Below are 22,469 nucleotides of genomic sequence, written 5' to 3'. Positions count from 1 at the left end.
ATTTCTAGGTCCATGTTCCTAGGAAGGCATTGTGACCCCGGGTCTGGGTATGACCTTCTGAGTGTTCCCCACTCTCCTCGAGATGAGATGCTGGTCTGTGTGTTCTTGCCTATTCCCCTGGAGTAGAGTCCTCCTGTTTTCCACAGTTGTTCCCTCCCCAAGCTCCAGTGTTCTCAATCATTGTCATCACCTTGCAGATCTGCTGCCCTGCCCTGCAGACTGAGGCTCTGATTCCATAAGAAAGAGAGAGGAGATGGAGCTGCTTCTGAATACATCTTTGGTGTTCCCACCTCAATTCCTGAGGCATTGAACAAGTGCACCTAGGATTCTGGTTTCAGTGGCTTTCCCCTGAAGGGTAAATTCTTAGTTCTGTAGTGGGAATGAGGGAGTTGGGTTTGAATACATTTTAAAAGTGTGGGCTCTTGTTCTCTCCCTAATAGGCACTTCAGAAAAGGAGATTCGTGGCTCTCCTCTTTCTTGGGCAAAGGGATTTAAGAGGATAGAATAGCTCTTCAGTATGTGGTCCCTTAAAATTTCACACTACAACATGCTTACCACACACAATTTCAAATAATCCAATACATATTTGTATTTTATCTTGTAATAGCTTCTATTTCATATTCCAGACTCTGCCTTAAGTAATTTCAAACCCTGGCTTTGTTCCGTTCTGCAAGAACTTGCTTCTCCCTAAACTCCAGGTTTGTTGTTTGTTTTGAAACTTTAAATATCAAAAGTATTAAAGAAAATTTGCAAAATTCCAACTTCTCCATTTATCTGTTATTGTTGATGCAGTTGTACAAATAAGAAAATATATTTCTTTTCTATGTATATTTCCAAGCATAATAGCAGATCCTTAGTAAGACCTAGAATAATAAAAAATCAAATATTGTTCGGCAGCTTAATAGAAAAACAAATTACAGTAAATTTGTCTGCTAGAATACTACCCAATATTTAGAATTTAAGAAGTCTTCAGGGAGGAGCCAAAATGGCCGAATAGGAACAGCTCCGGTCTACAGCTTCCAGCGTGAGCGACGCAGAAGACGGGTGATTTCTGCATTTCCATCTGAGGTACCAGGTTCATCTCACTAGGGAGTGCCAGACAGTGGGCGCAAGACAGTGGGTGCAGAGCACCATGTGCCAGCTGAAGCAGGGCGAGGCATTGCCTCACTCGGGAAGCGCAAGGAGTCAGGGAGTTCCCTTTCCTGGTCAAGGAAAGGGGTGACAGATGGCACCTGGAAAATCGGGCCACTCCCACCCCAATACTGCACTTTTCCGATGGGCTTAGCAAACGGCGCACCAGGAGATTTTATCCCGCACCTGGCTCGGAGGGTCCTATGCCCACAGAGTCTCGCTGATTGCTAGCACAGCAGTCTGAGATCCAACTGCAAGGCGGCATTGAGGCTGGGGGAGGGGCGCCCTCCATTGCCCAGGCTCGCTTAGGTAAACAAAGCAGCCGGGAAGCTTGAACTGGGTGGAGCCCACCACAGCTCAAGGAGGCCTGCCTGCCTCTGTAGGCTCCACCTCTGGGGGCTGGGCACAGGCAAACAAAAAGACAGCAGTAACCTCTGCAGACTTAAATATCCCTGTCTGACACCTTTGAGGAGAGCAGTAGTTCTCCCAGCGCGCAGCTGGAGATCTGAGAACGGGCAGACTGCCTCCTCAGGTGGGTCCCTGAACCCTGACCCCCGAGCAGCCTAACTGGGAGGCACCCCCCAGTAGGGGCAGACTGACACCTCACATGGCCGGGTACTCCTCTGAGACAAAATTTCCAGAGGAACGATCAGACAGCAGCATTTGCGGATCACAAAAATCCGCGGTTCTGCAGACACTGCTGCTGATACCCAGGCAAACAGGGTCTGGAGTGGACCTCTAGCAAACTCCAACAGACCTGCAGCTGAGTGTCCTGTCTGTTACAAGGAAAACTAACAAACAGAAAGGACATCCACACCAAAAACCCATCTGTACATCACCATCATCAAAGACCAAAAGTAGATAAAACCACAAAGATGGGGAAAAAACAGAGCAGAAAAACTGGAAATTCTAAAAAGCAGAGCGCCTCTCCTTCTCCAAAGGAACGCAGTTCCTCACCAAAAATGGAACAAAGCTGGGTGGAGAATGACTTTGACGAGTTGAGAGAAGGCTTCAGACGATCAAACTACTCTGAGCTACAGGAGGAAATTCAAACCAAAGGCAAAGAAGTTAAAAACTTCGAAAAAAATTTAGACGAATGTATAACTAGAATAACCAATACAGAGAAGTGCTTAAAGGAGCTGATGGAGCTGAAAGCCAAGGCTCGAGAACTATGTGAAGAATGCAGAAGCCTCAGGAGCTGATGCGATCAACTGGAAGAAAGGGTATCAGTGATGGAAGATGAAATGAATGAAATGAAGCAAGAAGGGAAGTTTAGAGAAAAAAGAATAAAAAGAAATGAACAAAGCCTCCAAGAAATATGGGACTATGTGAAAAGACCAAATCTGCGTCTGATTGGTGTACCTGAAAGTGACGGGGAGAATGGAACCAAGTTGGAAAACACTCTGCTGGATATTATCCAGGAGAACTTCCGCAATCTAGCAAGGCAGGCCAACATTCAGATTCAGGAAATACAGAGAACGCCACAAAGATACTCCTCGAGAAGAGCAACTCCAAGACACATAATTGTCAGATTCACCAAAGTTGAAATGAAGGAAAAAATGTTAAAGGCAGCCAGAGAGAAAGGTCGGGTTGCCCACAAAGGGAAGCCCATCAGACTAACAGCGGATCTCTTGGCAGAAACTCTACAAGCCAGAAGAGAGTGGGGGCCAATATTCAACATTCTTAAAGAAAAGAATTTTCAACCCAGAATTTCATATCCAGCCAAACTAGGCTTCATAAGTGAAGGAGAAATAAAATACTTTACAGACAAGCAAATGCTGAGAGATTTTGTCACCACCAGGCCTGCCCTAAAAGAGCTCCTGAAGGAAGCACTAAACATGGAAAGGCACAACTGGTACCAGCCGCTGCAAAATCATGCCAAAATGTAAAGACCGTCGAGACTAGGAAGAAACTGCATCAACTAACGAGCAAAATAACCAGCTAACATCATAATGACAGGATCAAACTCACACATAACAATATTAACTTTAAATGTAAATGGACTAAATGCTCCAATTAAAAGACACAGACTGGTAAATTGGATAAAGAGTCAAGAACCATCAGTGTGCTGTATTCAGAAAACCCATCTCACATGCAGAGACATAAATATGCTCAAAATAAAAGGATGGAGGAAGATCTACTAAGCAAATGGAAAACAAAAAAAGGCAGGGGTTGCAATCCTAGTCTCTGATAAAACAGACTTTAAATCAACAAAGATCAAAACAGACAAAGAAGGCCATTACATAATGGTAAAGGGATTAATTCAACAAGAAGAGCTAACTATCCTAAATATATATGCACCCAATACTGGAGCACCCAGATTCATAAAGCAAGTCCTGAGTGACCTACAAAGAGACTTAGACTCCCACACAATAAAAATGGGAGACTTTAACACCCCACTGTCAACATTAGACAGATCAACGAGACAGAAAGTTAACAAGGATACACAGGAATTGAAGTCAGCTCTGCACCAAGCGGACCTAATAGACATATACAGAGCTCTCCACCCCAAATCAACAGAAAATACATTTTTTTCAGCACCACATCACACCTATTCCAAAATTGACCACATAGTTGGAAGTAAAGCTCTCCTCAGCAAATGTAAAAGAACAGAAATTATAACAAACTGTCTCTCAGACCACAGTGCAATCAAACTAGAACTCAGGATTAAGAAACTCACTCAAAACCACTCAACTACATGGAAACTGAACAACCTGTTCCTGAATGACTACTGGGTACATAAGGAAATGAAGCCAGAAATAAAGATGTTCTTTGAAACCAACGAGAACAAAGACACAATGTACCAGAATCTCTGGGACACATTCAAAGCAGTGTGTAGAGGGAAATTTATAGCACTAAACGCCCACAAGAGAAAGCAGGAAAGATCCAAAATTGACACCCTAACATCACAATTAAAAGAACTAGAGAAGCAAGAGCAAACACATTCAAAAGCTAGCAGAAGGCAAGAAATAACTAAAATCAGAGCAGAACTGAAGGAAATAGAGACAAAAAAATCCCTTCAAAAAATTAATGAATCCAGGAGCTGGTTTTTTGAAAGGATCAACAAAATTGATAGACCGCTAGCAAGACTAATAAAGAAAAAAAGAGAGAAGAATCAAATAGATGCAATAAAAAATGATAAAGGGGAAATCACCACCAATCCCACAGAAATACAAACTACCATCAGAGAATACTACAAACACCTCTACGCAAATAAACTAGAAAATCTAGAAGAAATGGATAAATTCCTCGACACATATACCCTCCCAAGACTAAACCAGGAAGAAGTTGAATCTCTGAATAGACCAATAACAGGATCTGAAATTGTGGCAATAATCAACAGCTTACCAACCAAAATGAGTCCAGGACCAGATGGATTCACAGCCGAATTCTACCAGAGGTACAAGGAGGAACTGGTACCATTCTTTCTGAAACTATTCCAATCAATAGAAAAAGAGGGAATCCTCCCTAACTCATTTTAAGAGGCCAGCATCATCCTGATACCAAAGCCAGGCAGAGACACAACCAAAAAAGAGAACTTTAGACCAATATCCTTGATGTACATCGATGCAAAAATCCTCAATAAAATACTGGCAAACCGAATCCAGCAGCACATCAAAAAGCTTATCCACCATGATCAAGTGGGCTTCATCCCTGGGATGCAAGGCTGGTTCAATATACACAAATCAATAAATGTAACCCAGCATATAAACAGAACCAAAGACAAAAACCACATGATTATCTCAATAGATGCAGAAAAGGCCTTTGACAAAATTCAACAGCACTTCATGCTAAAAACTCTCAATAAATTAGGTATTGATGGGACGTATCTCAAAATAATAAGAGCTATCTATGACAAACCCACAGCCAATATCATACTGAATGGGCAAAAACTGGAAGCATTCCCTTTGAAAACTGGCACGAGACAGGGATGCCCTCTCTCACCACTCCTATTCAACATAGTGTTGGAAGTTCTGGCCAGGGCAATTAGGCAGGAGAAAGAAATAAAGCGTATGCAATTAGGAAAAGAGGAAGTTAAATTGTCCCTGTTTGCAGATGACATGATTGTACATCTAGAAAACCCCATTGTCTCAGCCCAAAATCTCCTTCAGCTGATAAGCAACTTCAGCAAAGTCTCAGGATACAAAATCAATGTACAAAAATCACAAGCATTCTTATACACCAATAACAGACAAACAGAGAGCCAAATCATGAATGAACTCCCATTCACAATTGCTTCAAAGAGAATAAAATACTTAGGAATCCAACTTATAAGGGACGTGAAGGACCTCTTCAAAGAGAACTACAAACCACTGCTCAAGGAAATCAAAGAGGATACAAACAAATGGAAGAACATTCCATGCTCATGGGTAGGAAGAATCAATATCGTGAAAATGGCCATACTGCCCAAGGTAATTTATAGATTCAATGCCATCCCCATCAAGCTACCAATGACTTTCTTCACAGAATTGGAAAAAACTACTTTAAGTTCATATGGAACCAAAAGAGAGCCCGCATCGCCAAGTCAATCCTAAGTCAAAAGAACAAAGCTGGAGGCATCACAGTACCCGACTTCAAACTATACCACAAGGCTACAGTAACCAAAACAGCATGATACTGGTACCAAAACAGAGATACAGATCAATGGAACAGAACAGAGCCCTCAGAAATAATGCTGCATATCTACAACTATCTGATCTTTGACAAACCTGAGAAAAACAAGCAATGGGGAAAGGATTCCCTATTTAATAAATGGTGCTGGGAAAACTGGCTAGCCATACGTAGAAAGCTGAAACTGGATCCCTTCCTTACACCTTATACAAAAATTAATTCAAGATGGATTAAAGACTTACATGTTAGACCTAAAACCATAAAAACCCTAGAAGAAAACCTAGGCATTACCATTCAGGACATAGGCATGGGCAAGGACTTCATGTCTAAAACACCAAAAGCAATGGCAACAAAAGCCAGAATTGACAAATGGGATCTAATTAAACTAAAGAGCTTCTGCACAGCAAAAGAAACTACCATCAGAGTGAACAGGCAACATACAAAATGGGAGAAAATTTTTGCAACCTTCTCATCTGACAAAGGGCTAATATCTAGAATCTACAATGAATTCCAGCAAATTTACAAGAAAAAAACAAACAACCCCATCAAAAAGTGGGCAAAGGACATGAACAGACACTTCTCAAAAGAAGACATTTATGCAGCCAACAGAGACATGAAAAAATGCTCATCATCCCTGGCCATCAGAGAAATGCAAATCAAAACCACAATGAGATACCATCTCACACCAGTTAGAATGGCAATCATTAAAAAGTCAGGAAACAACAGGTGCTGGAGAGGATGTGGAGAAATAGGAACACTTTTACACTGTTGGTGGGACTGTAAACTAGTCCAACCCTTGTGGAAGTCAGTGTGGTGATTCCTCAGGGATCTAGAACTAGAAATATCATTTGACCCAGCCATCCCATTACTGGGTATATACCCAAAGGACTATAAATCATGCTCCTATAAAGACACATGCACACGTATGTTTACTGCGGCACTATTCACAATAGCAAAGACTTGGAACCAACCTAAATGTCCAACAATGATAGACTGGATTAAGAAAATGTGGCACATATACACCATGGAATACTATGCAGCCATAAAAAATGATGAGTTCATGTCCTTTGTAGGGACATGGATGAAATTGGAAATCATCATTCTGAGTAAACTATCACAAGGACGAAAAACCAAACACCGCATGTTCTCACTCATAGGTGGGAATTGAACAATGAGAACACATGGACACAGGAAGGGGAACATCACACTCTGGGACTGTTGTGGGGTGGGGGGAGGGGGGAGGGGGGAGGGATAGCATTAGGAGATATACCTAATGCTAAATGACGAGTTAATGAGTGCAGCACACCAGCGTGGCACATGTATACATATGTAACTAACCTGCACATTGTGCACATGTACCCTAAAACTTAATGTATAATAATAATTAAAAAAAAAAGAAGTCTGCTATGCCCAACTACAAGGTAAAACATCTAATCATTAATGTAAAGGAAAATAAGCCAAACAAATAATAATATATACTATGTTATTTCATTTTCATAAATTCTGATAAATTAAAATTAATCAGAAGCAATGTAAATATCAGTAGTTGCTAGGGAAATGGTAGAAAGAAGAAAGAGAAAAGGAGGAAGAATATAGAAGAACAAAAGGAAATGTTGAGAATTCTCTTGTCCACCTTGATAACAATGACGGTTACATCATGTTTATCAACTGTCGACTTCAAATATGTGAAAGTTTATTGCATGTAAACTAACATTTATAAAATGTATTACAAGCAAACAAATGGAAACTTAGACATGAAAGGAGTGATAGAAAGATAGAAAAAATGTATGCTGAATTTCAAAAATACTTAAGAATTTATCAGCCTGAGGCCTAGTTCTCACCATAGTTTTAGATGAAGGCTAGAATGCAGCAAAATCACACAAGTTCTCACTACAGAAAGTGGGTTCCACAACCACACTAGGCACACCCAGCTCTGTCCTGGAGTTGGCTCAGGGAGTAAGTGGGGCCAGTGATGAGGAGCACAGGCCCAGATACCGGGGCTTACTCATCCCAGACATGGGCCCTTAGACACTGACAGAGCCCCTTTTCCATGTGTGGTTGACTTCCACATATGTGCATGGAGAAATCATTGACTCCAACAAAACATAATTTACAGGAATATGTATAAAGAAAATAGCATGATCAATTCAAAGTGTTTATCACAGCATAATTTTATAATAAGACAGCATATTTTCCAAATACCATCATTGTCACCAAACTCCTGCAAGGCACAGTCATCTTATCTGGGCCCATCCTCTTCTCAGGCTTCCCACCCCAGAGCTTCCTATATAGTAGGAGACATGCAAATATGGTCCTCCCTCTGCTGATGAAAACCAGCTCAGCCCTGACTCTGCAGCTCTGGGAGAGGAGCCCCAGCCCTGAGATTCCCAGGAGTTTCACCTGGTGATCAGCACTGAACACAGACCATCAACCATGGAGTTTGGGCTGAGCTGGGTTTTCCTTGTTCCTATTTTAAAAGGTAATTTATGGTGAACTAGAGACCCTGAGTGTGAGGGGACATGAGTAAGAGCAGTGGATGTGTGGCTGTTTCTGATCGTGATGTCTCTGTGTTTGCAGGTGTCCAGTGTGAGGTGCAGCTGGTGGAGTCTGGGGGAGGCTTGGTACAGCCTGGGGGGTCCCTGAGACTCTCCTGTGCAGCGTCTGGATTCACCATCAGTGACCACTACATGAGCTGGGTCCGCCAGGCTCCAGGGAAGGGGCTGGAGTGGGTGGGTTTAATTAGAAGCAAAGCTTATGGTGGAACAACAGAATATGCCGCATCTGTGAAAGGCAGATACACCGTCTCAAGAGATGATTCCAAAAGCATCGTCTATCTGCAAATGAGCAGCCTGAAAACCGAGGACACGGCCGTGTATTGCTGTAAGAGACACAGTGAAGGGAGGTCAGTGTGAGCCCAGACACAAACCTCCCTGCAGGGGCGCGCGGATCCCCCAGGGGGCGCTCGGGACCCCATTGAGGACGGGACAGGTCCCAGGAGCAGGTGCAGGGGGAGGTTTCATTTCTCCTCAGCTGGAAAAGTCAGGTTTGTGTTTGCAGAACTCTGGAGCATTCTAGGCTGTGATATTTCATTACTTATATTTATTATGGATTTATTATGCTTAGTATTTAAATTTTAGTAATTATTAAAATTCTATATAGAGTTTAAAAATATATATTTCAAAGAAATATACATTCCAAATTATTTGCACTGATTCTTCCAGACTTTTATTAACATTTGTTGACATCAGCAACCACATAGCTATAGGGACATATATTTATACACATAGAAAGATGTATAAGCAGGGCGTGGTGGCTCACTTCTGTAATCCCAGCTACTCGGGAAACTGAGGCAGGATAATTGCTCGAACTTGGGAGGCACAAGTTGCAGTGAGCCATGATTGGGCCACTGCACTTGAGCCTGGGCAACAGAGTGAGACTCCACCTCAAAAGAAAAAAGAAAAAAAAAGAAAGATACATAAATACACAGACCTCTGTATATATGTGTAGGCATTCATATTAAACATTACAATAAAATAATTCTGAAAATATGTCCTAAAGAAACAAACTTAATGATGAACGAAATAGAAATTATTAGAGTAATTCACAATTGATATCAGTTATTTTTACTTGTTCACATGAATTGATTTATATTTGCTAATTTAAAAGTCGTATATTGGTCATTTCAAAAGAGCTAAGAGTACATTTGAAACGTTGTTGTCACAATAAATGATCTGAATTTGAGGTGATGAATGATAATTATCTTAATTATTTCCTAATTATCTTAGTTATTCCATATTGTATTCACAAATCATAACATTGCTTCTTACCTTGTGAATATAAACAACCATAATTTGTCAATTTAAAATAAAATTTTTTATTTTAATTTTTAAAATCTAGCCCAGCTCATTTTCTTTTTTTTCACTTCCAGATCTCATTGGATCATCTTGAGGGCCCATCTGCACCCCTGTCTCCTGAAGGCTTCTGGGAGTGGCTGCAGGATGTCCTGAAGCAGGCACCCTGTGTGAGTCCACACAACCTGGAGCCTCCCTCTCCTTGGATTAGGCCATCTCCTCGAGAACACAGGGCTCTTCATCATCCTCACCCTCTGTTTTACCAAACAACCAACATCACACTTCAATTCATCATGCTTTGCTTTAATTTTCTAAAATAAGATGAAGGTGATAATTTTAACAGTAAATGTTTCACAACCAAATAGGGTAAGACCTTTTCCATGGAACAGAGTTTCTTACCAGGACTTTACATGTATTATGTATTTTCAATTTCTTTATAGATGAGATACTAACATCTCCATATTGGAAATTATTCCTCTAAGTCATCTCTTAAAATTAATTTTTCCAATGACTCAAACAAATCCATGATATAATTACAAATTTAAGGTGTAATAGCTGGGCCAACATTGAGAATATATTAACATTTAAAACATGTACTTGCAAATATTGTTATATCCATGTTGGCTGTTCTAGTTATGATTTTACACAAAATATTAGTAATGTTTCCTGATAAAACAGGTTAAATATTTTATCACTAGTTTATTAATTTTGTATAACTAATAATATAAAATGTTCCAATATTTTTAGCCAGGTTATAATTATCTATGAAATTTGTGTTTACTAAATTTTCATTTAATATATCACCTTTATCTTTCTTATTTTTTGGATTTTATTCTAGTATAGCTGAATGCATTTTAATAATTATTGTAAAAATCATATTTACATTTTGTATTTGAATTTTCATTTATATTTTATGAAGATTTTAATTTCAATATAAACTATTTTCCTTCAATTGTGTATCTTCTATTTTCATGAGATACAATTAACATGAAAATGCATAGATTTTTAATGTAGAGTTTGAGGGTTTCTGACAAATGTGCACTCAAATAAAGAATTATTTCTTTACTTTTTAGTGTATACCCAGGAGTGGGATTGCTGGGTAAAATGCTATCTCCATTTTAAGTTCTTTGAGAAGTCTGCAGTCTGCTTTCCAAAGTGGCAAGACTAATTTATATTCCCCTCATCAGTGTATAAATGTTCTCTTTTCTCCACAGCCCCACCAGCATCTCTTATTTTTTGACTTTTTTGTGATAACCGTTCTGCGTGTTGTGTGGCTGCTCACCTACAATCATCTCATCTTTGATAAGGCTGATGGAAACAAGCAATGAGGAAAGGACTTGCTGTTCATAGATAGTGCTGGGACAACTGGCTAGCCACATGATGAAGATGGAAGCTGGACGTCTACTTTCAACACACATAAAATTAACTCAAAATTGATGAACGATTTAAATGTAAGACCTCAAACCATTATTGGGGAAACCAGCCCCCAATATTTCAATGTAGGTTCTTTTCTGTTTTCCCTAAGTGTTGGCCGGTCTGAGAAATAAAGAGAAACAGTACAAAAGAAAGAAATTTTACAGCTGGGTCTCCGGGGGTGACATCACATGTTGGCAGGTTCCATGATGCCCCCTGAGCTGCAAAACCAGAAAGTTTTTGTTGGCGATTTTCAAAGGGGAGGGAGTGCATAAATAGTGTGTAGGTCACACAGATCACGTGCTTCAAAGGCAATAAAATATCACAAGGCAAATGGGGGCAGAGCAAGATCACAAGGCCAGGGCGAAATTAGAATTACTAATGAGGTTCCATGTCCTGCTGGGCACACATTGTCATTGATATACATCTACACAAGAAACAGGGTTTGAGAGCAGACAACTGGTCCGACTAGAATTCTCCAGGCTGGAATTTCCTAATCCTAGCAAGTCTGAGGGCGCTGCAGGAGACCAGCGCGTATTTCGTCCCTTATATACAACTGCATAAGACAGCCACTCCCAGAGCGGCCATTTTAGAGACACCCCTGGGAATGCATTCGTTTTCCCAGGGTTATTCCTTGCTAAGAAAAGAATTCAGTGATATTTCTCCTATTCGTTTTGTGAAAGAAGAGAAATATGACTCTGTTCTGCCCGGCCCCACAGGCAGTCAGACTTTATGGTTATCTCCCTTGTTTCCTGAAAATCACTATTATCCTGTTCTTTTCAAGGTGCCCAGATTTCATATTGTTCAAACACACATGCTTTACAAACAATTTGTGCAGATAACGCAAACATCACAGGGTCCTGAGGTGACACACATCCTCAGCTTAGGAAGATGACGGGATTAAGAGATTAAAATAAAGACAGGCATAGGAAATGATAAGAGTATTGATTGGGGAAGTGATAAATGTCCATGAAATCTTCACAATTTATGTTCAGAGACTGCAGTAAAGACAAGCATAAGAAATTATAAAAGTATTAATTTGGGGAACTAACAAATGTCCATGAAATCTTCACAATTTATGTTCTTCTGCCGTGGCTTCAGCCAGTCCCTGTGTTTGGGTTCTCTGACTTCCCACAACAAACCATAAAAATCCTTGAAGACAACCTAGGAAATACTCTTCTGGACACCAGCTTTGAGAAAGAATTTTTGGCTAAGTATCCAAAAGCAATTGCATCAGAAACAAAAATAGACAAGTGGGACCTAATTAACTAAGGAGTTTCTGTTCAGCAAAACAACCAACCAAACAAAGCCATCATCAGAATAATGAGAAGACATGCAAAATGTTAGAAGATATTCACAAATTTTGCATCCAAGAAAGTCCTAATATCCAGAATCTTTAGGAAATTTAAAGAAATCAAAAAGCAGAAAACAAATAACCCTATTAAAAATGGGCTGATATGGTTTGTCTGTATCCTCATCCAAATCTCAATTTGAATTGTATCTCCTAGAATTCCCACATGTTGTAGGAGGGAACCACAGGGATGTAATTGAATCAAGAGGGCCCATCTTTTCTGTGCTGTTCTCATGATAGTGAATAAGACTCATGAAACCTGATGGGCTTATCAGTGGTACCCGCTTTTGCTTCTTCCTCATTTTCTCTTGCTACTGCCAGCTAAGGAGTGTCTTTTGCCTCCCACCATGCTCCTGAGGCCTCCCCAGCCATGTGGAAATGTAAGTCCAATTAAAACTCTTTTTCTTCCCAATTTCAGTTATGTCTTTATCAGCAGTTTGAAAACAGACTAATACATGGGCAAATGACACAAACAGACACTTCTCAAAAGAATACATACAAGTGGCCAGCAAATACATTTTTTAATTTTTTTGCATTATTAATCATCAGAGAAATGCAAATAGAAAAATGTTCTGATTTTGATCACTATGGGTCAATTTTTCTTGTTTTAACTTCATATAAATGGAATCAAATATTACAGATCATTTTTTGTAAGGTGCTAGTTTTGCTATTTGTGAGGTTCATTCATGTAATTGCATCTATAAAGGTTTTGTCATCATATATGTACACACACATATGTACTCATACACATGTAGATATTTCATATCTGAATCAGTCCATTACATAAGTGAATAAGTGACAATATGTATATCTATTTTCCTGTTGATGGAATCAAATTTGTTTCCAATATAAATATCATAAACAAAACTGTTATACATATCTTCATACAAGTTCTTTTGTTTATATTCACACAGTTTTATTGATAAAATATGTAGAAACCTAAGTATGCATTATAATTTTTCAGCTTTATGGACCTATCACTGACAAATAAAATTGTTTCTATTTAAGGTACACCACTTGATGTATTGATGTACCTGGAGAGATGCTCATCATGATGAAAGTAATTGGCATGCCCATCATCTCAGAGAGTTGTGATTTTATGCCTTTAATTTATTGTGTGTGTGTGAAAAAAAAACACCTAAGATCTACTCTTTTGGCAAAAGATACATTTATAATACAACACTCATTAGTATACTCACATTGCTGTACCTTTGATCTCCAGAACTATTTCAACCTGTGTATTAGTCCATTCTCACACTAATGTAAGGAACTACCTGAGATTGAGAAATTTGTTAAGAAAAGCGGTTTATTTTATGCACAGTTCCGCTGGCTTAACAGGAGGCATTACTGGGAGGCATCAGGAAACTTACAGTCATCATGGAAAGTGAAGGGAAGCAAGGACCTTCTTCACATGCTGGCGAGAGAGAGAGAAAGAGCAAGGGGAGATGCGCCACACTTTTAAACCATGAGATCTTGTGAGAACTCTATTTCAAAAACTGCAAAGGGGAAGGCCGCCCCAATGATTCAATCACTCCCCATCAGACCCCTCCTATACCACCAGGAGATTAAAATTCAACATGAGATTTGGGTGGTAACATATGGCCAAACCATATAATTCCACCCCTGGCCCATCACAAAACTCATGTCCTTCTCACATTGCAAAATATAATTATCCCTTCTCAACAATCTCCGAGTCTTAACTCATTTCAGCATTATCACAAAAATCTACAGTCTAAAGTCTCCTTTGAGAAAAGGTAAGTTTCTTCCACCTATAAACCTGTAAAATCAAAAGTAAGTTACTTCCCTGATACAATGGGGTGTATGCAACTGGGTAAATGCTCCCATTCCAAACGGGAAAAATTGGCCACAACAAAGGAGCTACAGGACCCATGCAAGTCCAAACCCCAGCAGGGCAGTCATTACATCGTAAAGCTCCAAAATCATTTTCATTTACTTCACGTCTCACATCCAGGACACACTGATACAAGAGGTGGTCTCCCAAGGCCTTGGGAAGCTCCGCCCTTGTGGCTCTGCAGGGTACATTCCCCATGGCTGCTTTCATGGGCTGATATTGAGTTCTTATGGCTTTTCCAGGCACACCGTGCAAGCTGTTGGTGGATCTACAATTCTGAGGTCTTGAGGAAGGTGGCGCTCTTCTCACAGATCCACTAGGCAGTGCCCCTGTGGGAACTCTGTGTGGGGCATCCAACACCATATTTTCCTTCTACATTGGCCTAGCTGAGATACTCCATTAGGGCTCAGACCCTGCATCAGACTTCTGCCTGAATAACGAGGCATTTTCATACATCATCTGAAATGTAGGAGGAGGTTCCCAAACCTCAACTCTTGCCTTATGTGCACCAGCAGACTCAACACCTTGTGGAAGCAACCAAACCTTAGGGCTTGCACCCTCTGAAACAATGTTCTGAGCTGTACCTTGGCCCCTTTTAGCCGTGGCTGGCATAAGAGGGACAGGAATGTAAGCTGCCATGTCCTGAGGCTGCACAGAGCAGTCGAGTCCTGGGCCCAGATCATGAAACCATTTTTCTCTACTGGGCTTCTGGACCTGTGATGTGAGGGGCTGCGGCAAAGATCTCTGAAGTGCCCTGGAGACGTTTATCCCACTGGACTCCTCATGACTTAATGCAAATTTCTGCAGCCAGCTTGAATTTCTCCCCAGGAAATAGGATTTTCTTGTCTACCACATGGACGGGCTGCAATTTTTTTTCAACCTCTTATGCTCTGCTTCCATTTTCAACCCAAGTTCAAATTTCAGACCATCTCTTCATGAATGCATATGACTTATATTTTCAGACACAGCCAAGGCAAATCTTGAATGCTTTGCTACTTAGAAAGTTCTTCTGCCAGATACCTTAAATCACCTCTCCCTTGTTCAACATTTCTCAGATCTCTAGGGCAGGGGCAAAATGCCACTAGTCTTTTTGCTAAAGGATTGCAAGTGTAAGCTCTACTCTAGTTTGCAAGAAGTTCTTCCTCTTCATTTGAGACCACCTCAGCCTGGACTTTATTGTCCATATCACTATCAGCATTTAGGTCAAAACCATTCAACAAGCCTCTAGGAAGTTTCAAACATTTCCACATCTTCCTGTCTTCTTGTGAGCCCTCCAAACTTTCCCAGTCTCTGCCCATTACCCAGTTACAAAGTCACTTCCACATTTTTAGGTATCTTAATAGCAGTGCCCACTCCTGGTGCAAATTTTCTGTATTCGTCCATTCTCACAGGATGGACTACCTGAGACTGGGTAATTTATGAAGAAAAGAGGTTTAGTTGGCTCACAGTTCTGCAGGCTAAACAGGAAGTGTTACTGGGAGGCATCAGGAAACACAATGATGGTGGAAGGGGAAGGGGAAGCAAGAACCTTCTCCACATGGTGGCAGGAGAGAGAGCAAGTGAGCAGGGAGGTGCCACACTTTTAAACCATCAGATCTCTTGAGAATTTTGTCAGGAGAACAGCAAAGAGGAAGACTACCCCATGACCCAATCACTTTATATTAAGCCCTTCATTCAACATGTAGGAATTGCAATTTGACATGAGATTTGAGTGGGAACACAGAGCCAAACCACATCAACCTGCAAAACTGAATGTTTTTACCCTTTGACAAACATCATCCAATTTTTTCCTCCTCCCAGCCCCTGGGAACCACTATTCTACTCTGCTTCGAAGAGCTTGAATATTTTAGATTCTACATATAAATGAGATCACGCAGCATTTGTCTTTCTTTGTCTGGCTTATTCCACTTAGAATAATGTTCTCTATGTGTTGTAAATGTAAGAATTTCCTTGTTTTTAAAGGCTGAATAATTTCACTTTTATGTAGCTATAAGCCACATTTTATCTGTTCATCCATAGATGGATATTGACTTCTTTTCCATATCTAGGCTATTAGGAATAATCTCACGATGAACATATAGTTGACATACTCCCTTTATTTTCTCTAGATGTATGCTCAGAAGTGGGTATGCTCTATGTCCAATTCACTGAGTAATCTCCATGTTGTTTTTCATAATGGCTCTACTAATTTACATTTTGTTCCAAACCATACATGGATAACTTTGTACCACATATTCAGGTATTTGTTTAAGTCTTGAATCCATTTTCAGCTGATTTCTGTGTATTGTGTGAGGTAAGGTCCATTTTTTTTTCTTCTGCATATGGATGCCCAGTTTTCACACCACTTCTTGAAGAGACTGTCCTCTGTCTATTGTCTGTCCTTGGCAATTTGTCAAAGATCAGTTTATTGGGAAGGAATGGGTTGATTTCCAGGTTGTCTATAATGTTCCATTGGATTCTATGTCTGTTTACATGTCAGCATTATACTGTTTGGATTTATACTGATTTGATTTTGAAATTATAGAATATGATACATTCAGCTTTGTTAAATTTTGCCCTAAATTACTTTGGCTATTTAAAGGCTTTTGTACTTTATATAACTGGAGAACTTTTTAATATTTTTGTAAAAACATGACATGGCACATGTATACATATGTGACTAGCCTGCACATTGTGCACATGTACCCTAAAACTTGAAGTATAATAATAATAATAATAAAAATGACGTGGAGATTATTTATTTATTTTATTGGCATATAATAGATAAACATATTTTATGGGAACATGTAATATATTGATACATTTATAAACGTGTAAAGATCAGATCAGGATTGGTATATCTGATTGGTATATCTATCACATTAAACATGTATATTTTCTTTATGCTAGGCACATTTAAACGACTCTCTTCTAGCTATTTTAATGTGTACATTAGATTATAGTTAACTATAGTCACCTTACTCATCTATCAAACATTTAGGTTTTATTTCTTCTATATAACTATATATCTGTATTCAGTAATCAACCTCTCTTTATTCTCTTCTCCCTTGTATCCATCCAGGCTTCTGGTAAAAAACAATCTACTCTCTGTCTTCAGGAAATCCAATTTTTTAGTTGTGACATAAAAGTAAGAAGATGCAATATTTGTCTTTCTGTGCTTGGTTTATTTAACTTAACATTAGGGCTTCCACTTCCATTCATATTGTTGCAAATGACAAGATATCAACATTTGTGGCTGAATAATATTCTATTGCATACATAGATCATATTTTTGTATCCATTTGTCCACCTGCAGACACTGAGGTGCTTTCGTATCTGGGCTATCGTGAATAGAGCTGCAAAGAACATGGAGTGCACATGCCTTTATGAGGTGGTGATTTTATCTTCTTTAGAACATACCCAGAAGAGGATTTGCCACATCATCAGGTATTTCTATTTTTCTTTTATTTTGGAGTCTTCATACTACTTTGCACAATAGTGGAAATACAAATGGAATAACCATTATAAAAAGCAGTTTCAGTTTTGAGGTATGATCCAAAACCAAATAATATTTCCTCATGATTCTCATTGGAAGTCTCTAATGAATCTGGTGGAAACGCAGGAAGTTTTCTAACCTTGTTAAGAAAATTATGAATTTGCACCTTTTTTCTTTTTGAGGATGGAAATTGGCATGATTCAAGATGCATACTGTTGGCAGGTTTCAGAATGGTACAGCAGAACTCATAATGAGAAGGCAAGAGAGAGAATGAGGGAAAGTCAGGCAAACAAATTTCACAAGAGGAGAAACTGCTGGATATCAGTGTTGGGTTTTGGTCATAGACACATCTGTACTGAGTGAGAAACCATGAAGTCAAGGGAGGAGTCTAGAACTTGTTCACTTGAAGCATCAACATATTTCTCCGAGGCACCTAATTGCCACCACATCACAAGGGAGATGAATATTTGGATGCCATTAAACATGAGCTCCCAGGAAGTAATCATGTTTCCATGAAATTCAGTTAAAATGCCAAGGGTGTGTCCAGATCACTCACGCAAAAACACAAAATTTGCCTTTGCATTTATGGTTATCTAGAGACAAAGTACACTGAGACTTCAACAGGTTTCAGAGATCTGTTAAGTTTGGGGTTCCCATAGAAGAGCACCTCTTAGTAAAGGCTGGTCTATTTATTAAGTAGGTACAAATCCCCTCTATGGGAGTAGTGTTCCAATTGTGTCGAATTTTTAATTCCTTATTGAGTTGTAAAAAAAAAATCCCAAGGATTGACTCCATGGAGTTTTACCTCTGTGTTGATAAAAATATTTAATAAGATTCCTTCCAGTGTTTCAAGGAAAGGTTTTCTCTAATTTTTTTTCCAATATATAAATTTTCCTGGCTAAATATTACAAGAGGCTGTTGTTAAAAAGACGTACTGGAATGGCAGCTTTAATCTGTTGGTGATAGGAGTGAGCATAATACATGAATTTCTTTGAGTGTTCTGCCTCATCCAAATACAGTATGGCAAAGGCTAGTATTGGAGGTAAAATCTCTAAATATACTTTTTCCAGCAATCAAGTCATGAGGCAATAACAGATTCATCCTTGAGGCAGAGGACCATAATGCCACAGTGCTAGTAGGAGTACATGTGGCCAAGGGAGTTCGAGGGTTCCTTAAAACTGTGACAATTTTAATATAAGTGTGCATTAGTAGAGACTGGGTTTCAACATGTTGGTCAGGCTGGTCTCAAACTCCTGACCACATGAACCGCCTGCCTCAGCCTCCCAAAGTGCTGAGATTACAGGCACGAGACACTGTGTCCAGTGGGTCCATTTATTTTCTTCTGCATGTGCACACCCATAAACTTATGTGGAAGATTGTGGGAGGTTATAACAGTGTCGTACTTTAGTATCAGCCCTGCCTCACAGAATCGTTTTATAATATAGTTCCTTTCATGGGTGTGCTTCACTCAGTTCATGCAAAACCTGGCAGGTCACAGACTAAAAACATAAAATGCAGAAACTTTTAATCAACTGAAAGGGCTGTAGCCTTTTGTCAGAGAATTATTTCAAGACACGGAGATCACAGACAGATGATAAATAAAATATATTCACATCCCCTTAAGGGCGGGAACTGAGGAAAGTTTACCTAAATGTGTCCAAAGGGCCCTGGGGCTCAATTCTGTCCAGGTCCCAATGTTAGGGTTCTTCCAGGATTTTGTGGCTAGCCTGTCACACCTCATCAATAATTAACCTCTGCTGATTCCTCAAAGTCTTTATTTAATCGGATAACAAATTTATCTATAAATTGTAGAGCTGAAATTTAAAAATTCATTTGTGATAATCTGGCACAAATTATCTAAGCAAAGTTGACAACCAGATATTTTTCATTCCTTTTTATTTAAAATCACGGGCTAACCATTGATATTTTTAAATAACATCTGTGACTCTCTCAGCAGTTTTCTCTTCTGAGGATATAACCTGGTGTGGCAGTTTTCTTAGCTTCAGTGTTACCTCTTTTTGCATTGAATTCCACCTTTATATTTGCCAGGAATCTGGGATAAAGGTGTATTTCTAAGAACTCCCTACCTTGCCCGTTTTGGTGGGTGTTCCAGAATATGTGGGATGCTCTTTTGTTTGCAAAGCATCCCAAAGCCATGCACTGCCCTAAAACCTGTTTATTTCCTGGTTTGATAAATTGGAATTTCTAATAAATGCAATCACTTCTGCCATCTGGGCTGATTTTACATCAGATAGAGGACTGTATTCTAAGGAAACACTTACATTAGTAACAGCAATTTTAGTCAAAAACCTAGAGTTTTATTATTGAGGCATGATTCATAAAATTATATTAGGTCGAGGTTCTCAGTGGCAGTGTCTAAACCTCTTGTGTGTACAGGGTCTTCCCTATTAACATGAAGCATTTATGAGCACAGTCATAGTTTCCAGCCATGCTTCTCCCTGTCTCCCTATCACCACAAACTAACTAAGACCTCATCTGGAACTTGGGTTAATTTCCAAATAAGTTTTTTTTTAATCTTTATGCCTCTAGATTATTATGTGAGGCTATTTCCTGTAGAAAGTTAAAAATAACATTTGAAATGACTAACCAACACAGAAAATCACTGATAAAATGCAAAGCCTAGACGTGAGAGGCTCTAGGCCTGGATAATGCAACAGTTCATGTATGCAGGCAGTTTCTTCACCCAGTTCTACACTGACACACCCAGCATGTCAGCTTCATGCTGCATTTGACTCCAATTATGTAGAGACATGGCAATGACATTCTCAAGGGTCACACACAGATATGAAATGGGTGGGAGCAGGGGATGAGATGACTCTGCATTTCTCCTCTGAAGGACCAAAATAGCCTGGACAAACCCGGGTGCGGTGGCTCACACGTGTCGTCCCAACACTTTGGGAGGCCGAGGTGGGCGGATCACCTGAGGTCGAGAGTTCGACACCAGCCTGACCAACATAGAGAAACCCCGTCTCTACTAAAAATACAAAATTAGCCGGGCGCGGTGGCGGCACCTGTAGTCCCAGCTACTCGGGCGGCTGAGGCAGGAGAATGGTGCGAACCCGGGAGGTAGAGCTTGCAGTGAGCTGAGATCGCGCCACTGCACTCCAGCCTGGGCGACAGAGCGAAACCGCGTCTCAAATAAAAAAAAAAAAAAAAAGAAAGAAAAAAAAAAGAAATTACAAAAAGTTAGCTGGACGTGGTGGTGGGCGACTGTAATCCCAGCTACTTGGGAGGCTGAGGCAGGAGAATCGCTTGAACCTGGGAGGTGGTGGTTGAAGTGAGCTGAGATCGCGTCATTGCACTGTAGACCGGGTGACAGAGCGAGACTCCTGTCAAAAAAAAAAAAAAAAAAAAGAGACATGCAAAGGGCAATAGATCATACATAGAGAGATAGCTATATTAGTATATACACATACATATTGCTAGAAATCACTAATATTCAGGAAAATGCGAATTCACAATGAGGTGTCTTTTCACCCTTCATCTCTGCTAGAAAGTCTGTTGTCTGAAAGACAAATAAATAAATAAATATCAAAAGCTGGCCAGGATGGCTAGAAAGGAAAGCTCCTATAGACCACTGGTGGAAATGTGAATTAGTGCAGCCATCAAAGGGGAAAAAAAATGGAACTACCATATAATCCAGCAATCCAACTGCTGAGTATATATCTATTTAAATAATTAAAAGAAAAAACTAATATTGAAGAGATACCTGTACACCCATGTTTACTGCAGCACTAATCACAATAGCTAAGATATGAAATCAACGTATGTGTCCATCAACAGTTGAATGGATAAATAAAATGTGGTGTATTTACACAATGGAATATTATTCAGCCTTAACAATGAAATTCTGTCATTTGAAGCAACATGCGTGGAACTGGACACCATTTTGTTGAGTGAAACAAGCCAGACACAGACAAATAAATACGGCATTTCTCAGTGTTCTATGGAAATTTTTAAAAAGTTGATCTTCCAGAAGTAAATAGTAGAGCAGTGATTATGAGAGGCTGGGAATGGGGAGAGACTGAGAGATAAGAAGACGTTTGTTAACAAACGCACAATTACAGGTAGACAGGAGGGATGTGCTCCAGTGTCCTACAGCACAGTAGGGTGACTACAATTAACAATATATTGTACATTTTCTGTTTACAAGTAACCAGAATAGAGAAGTTTGTGTGCTACCAACATAAGTTAATGCTAGTGTCTGAGCTGATTAATTTGCTCACTGTTCTGATTTTGATCACACCTCATGGCACACATGTATTGAAATGTCACAATGTACCCCATAGGTATAAACAGTTATTATGTGCCAACTTTAAAAAATCATTTAATTAAAAAAGAATTATATTGGTGTACATTACAAATGATTCAACACAGAGACAGGAATAAATACCATTTTTCTTTGAAATAGTGAATTAACTAACAATGTAGTTACATTCATTTGCACCAAACTCTATATTTGATCATGGACAGACTTATGCATAGAAAAATATGTTTTAATTTTAGACTAGTACTTATTACTATAAATGTAAATAATTTTAAAATGGCTAAGTAAAAATAATAAAGTTGAGGAAATGTGTGCGTGGTGTGTGATGTGTGAGCTTTTCCTTGTGCACCACTGTGTCCACGGTGGATGTGTGGTGTGTGTCTGTGTCTGTTTGTGTTTCCTCGGCTTGGGGTTCTCTGTGATTCTAGGATCTGGACTTCAGTGTCTTTCACAAAATGGGGAAAATTCTTAACCATTATTTTTTCAAATACTTTCTC

The 22,469-nt window shown here is 39.5% G+C and overlaps 1 gene segment (V, D, J or C); it reads left to right on the top strand.

Moving 5' to 3' along the window:
- Positions 1-8,175: 8,175 nt before the first annotated feature.
- On the top strand, positions 8,176-8,654 carry LOC129012097 (immunoglobulin heavy variable 3-49-like). The segment is given in 2 exon segments: positions 8,176-8,221; positions 8,320-8,654. Coding segments are annotated over 2 exon segments (381 nt in total).
- Positions 8,655-22,469: the final 13,815 nt, after the last annotated feature.

The sequence above is a fragment of the Pongo pygmaeus genome, chromosome 15, assembly GCF_028885625.2.
Source record: "Pongo pygmaeus isolate AG05252 chromosome 15, NHGRI_mPonPyg2-v2.0_pri, whole genome shotgun sequence".
Taxonomy (NCBI): domain Eukaryota; kingdom Metazoa; phylum Chordata; class Mammalia; order Primates; family Hominidae; genus Pongo; species Pongo pygmaeus.
Note: the sequence above shows the minus strand (reverse complement) of the source record. Positions and strands in the feature narration are given on the sequence as shown.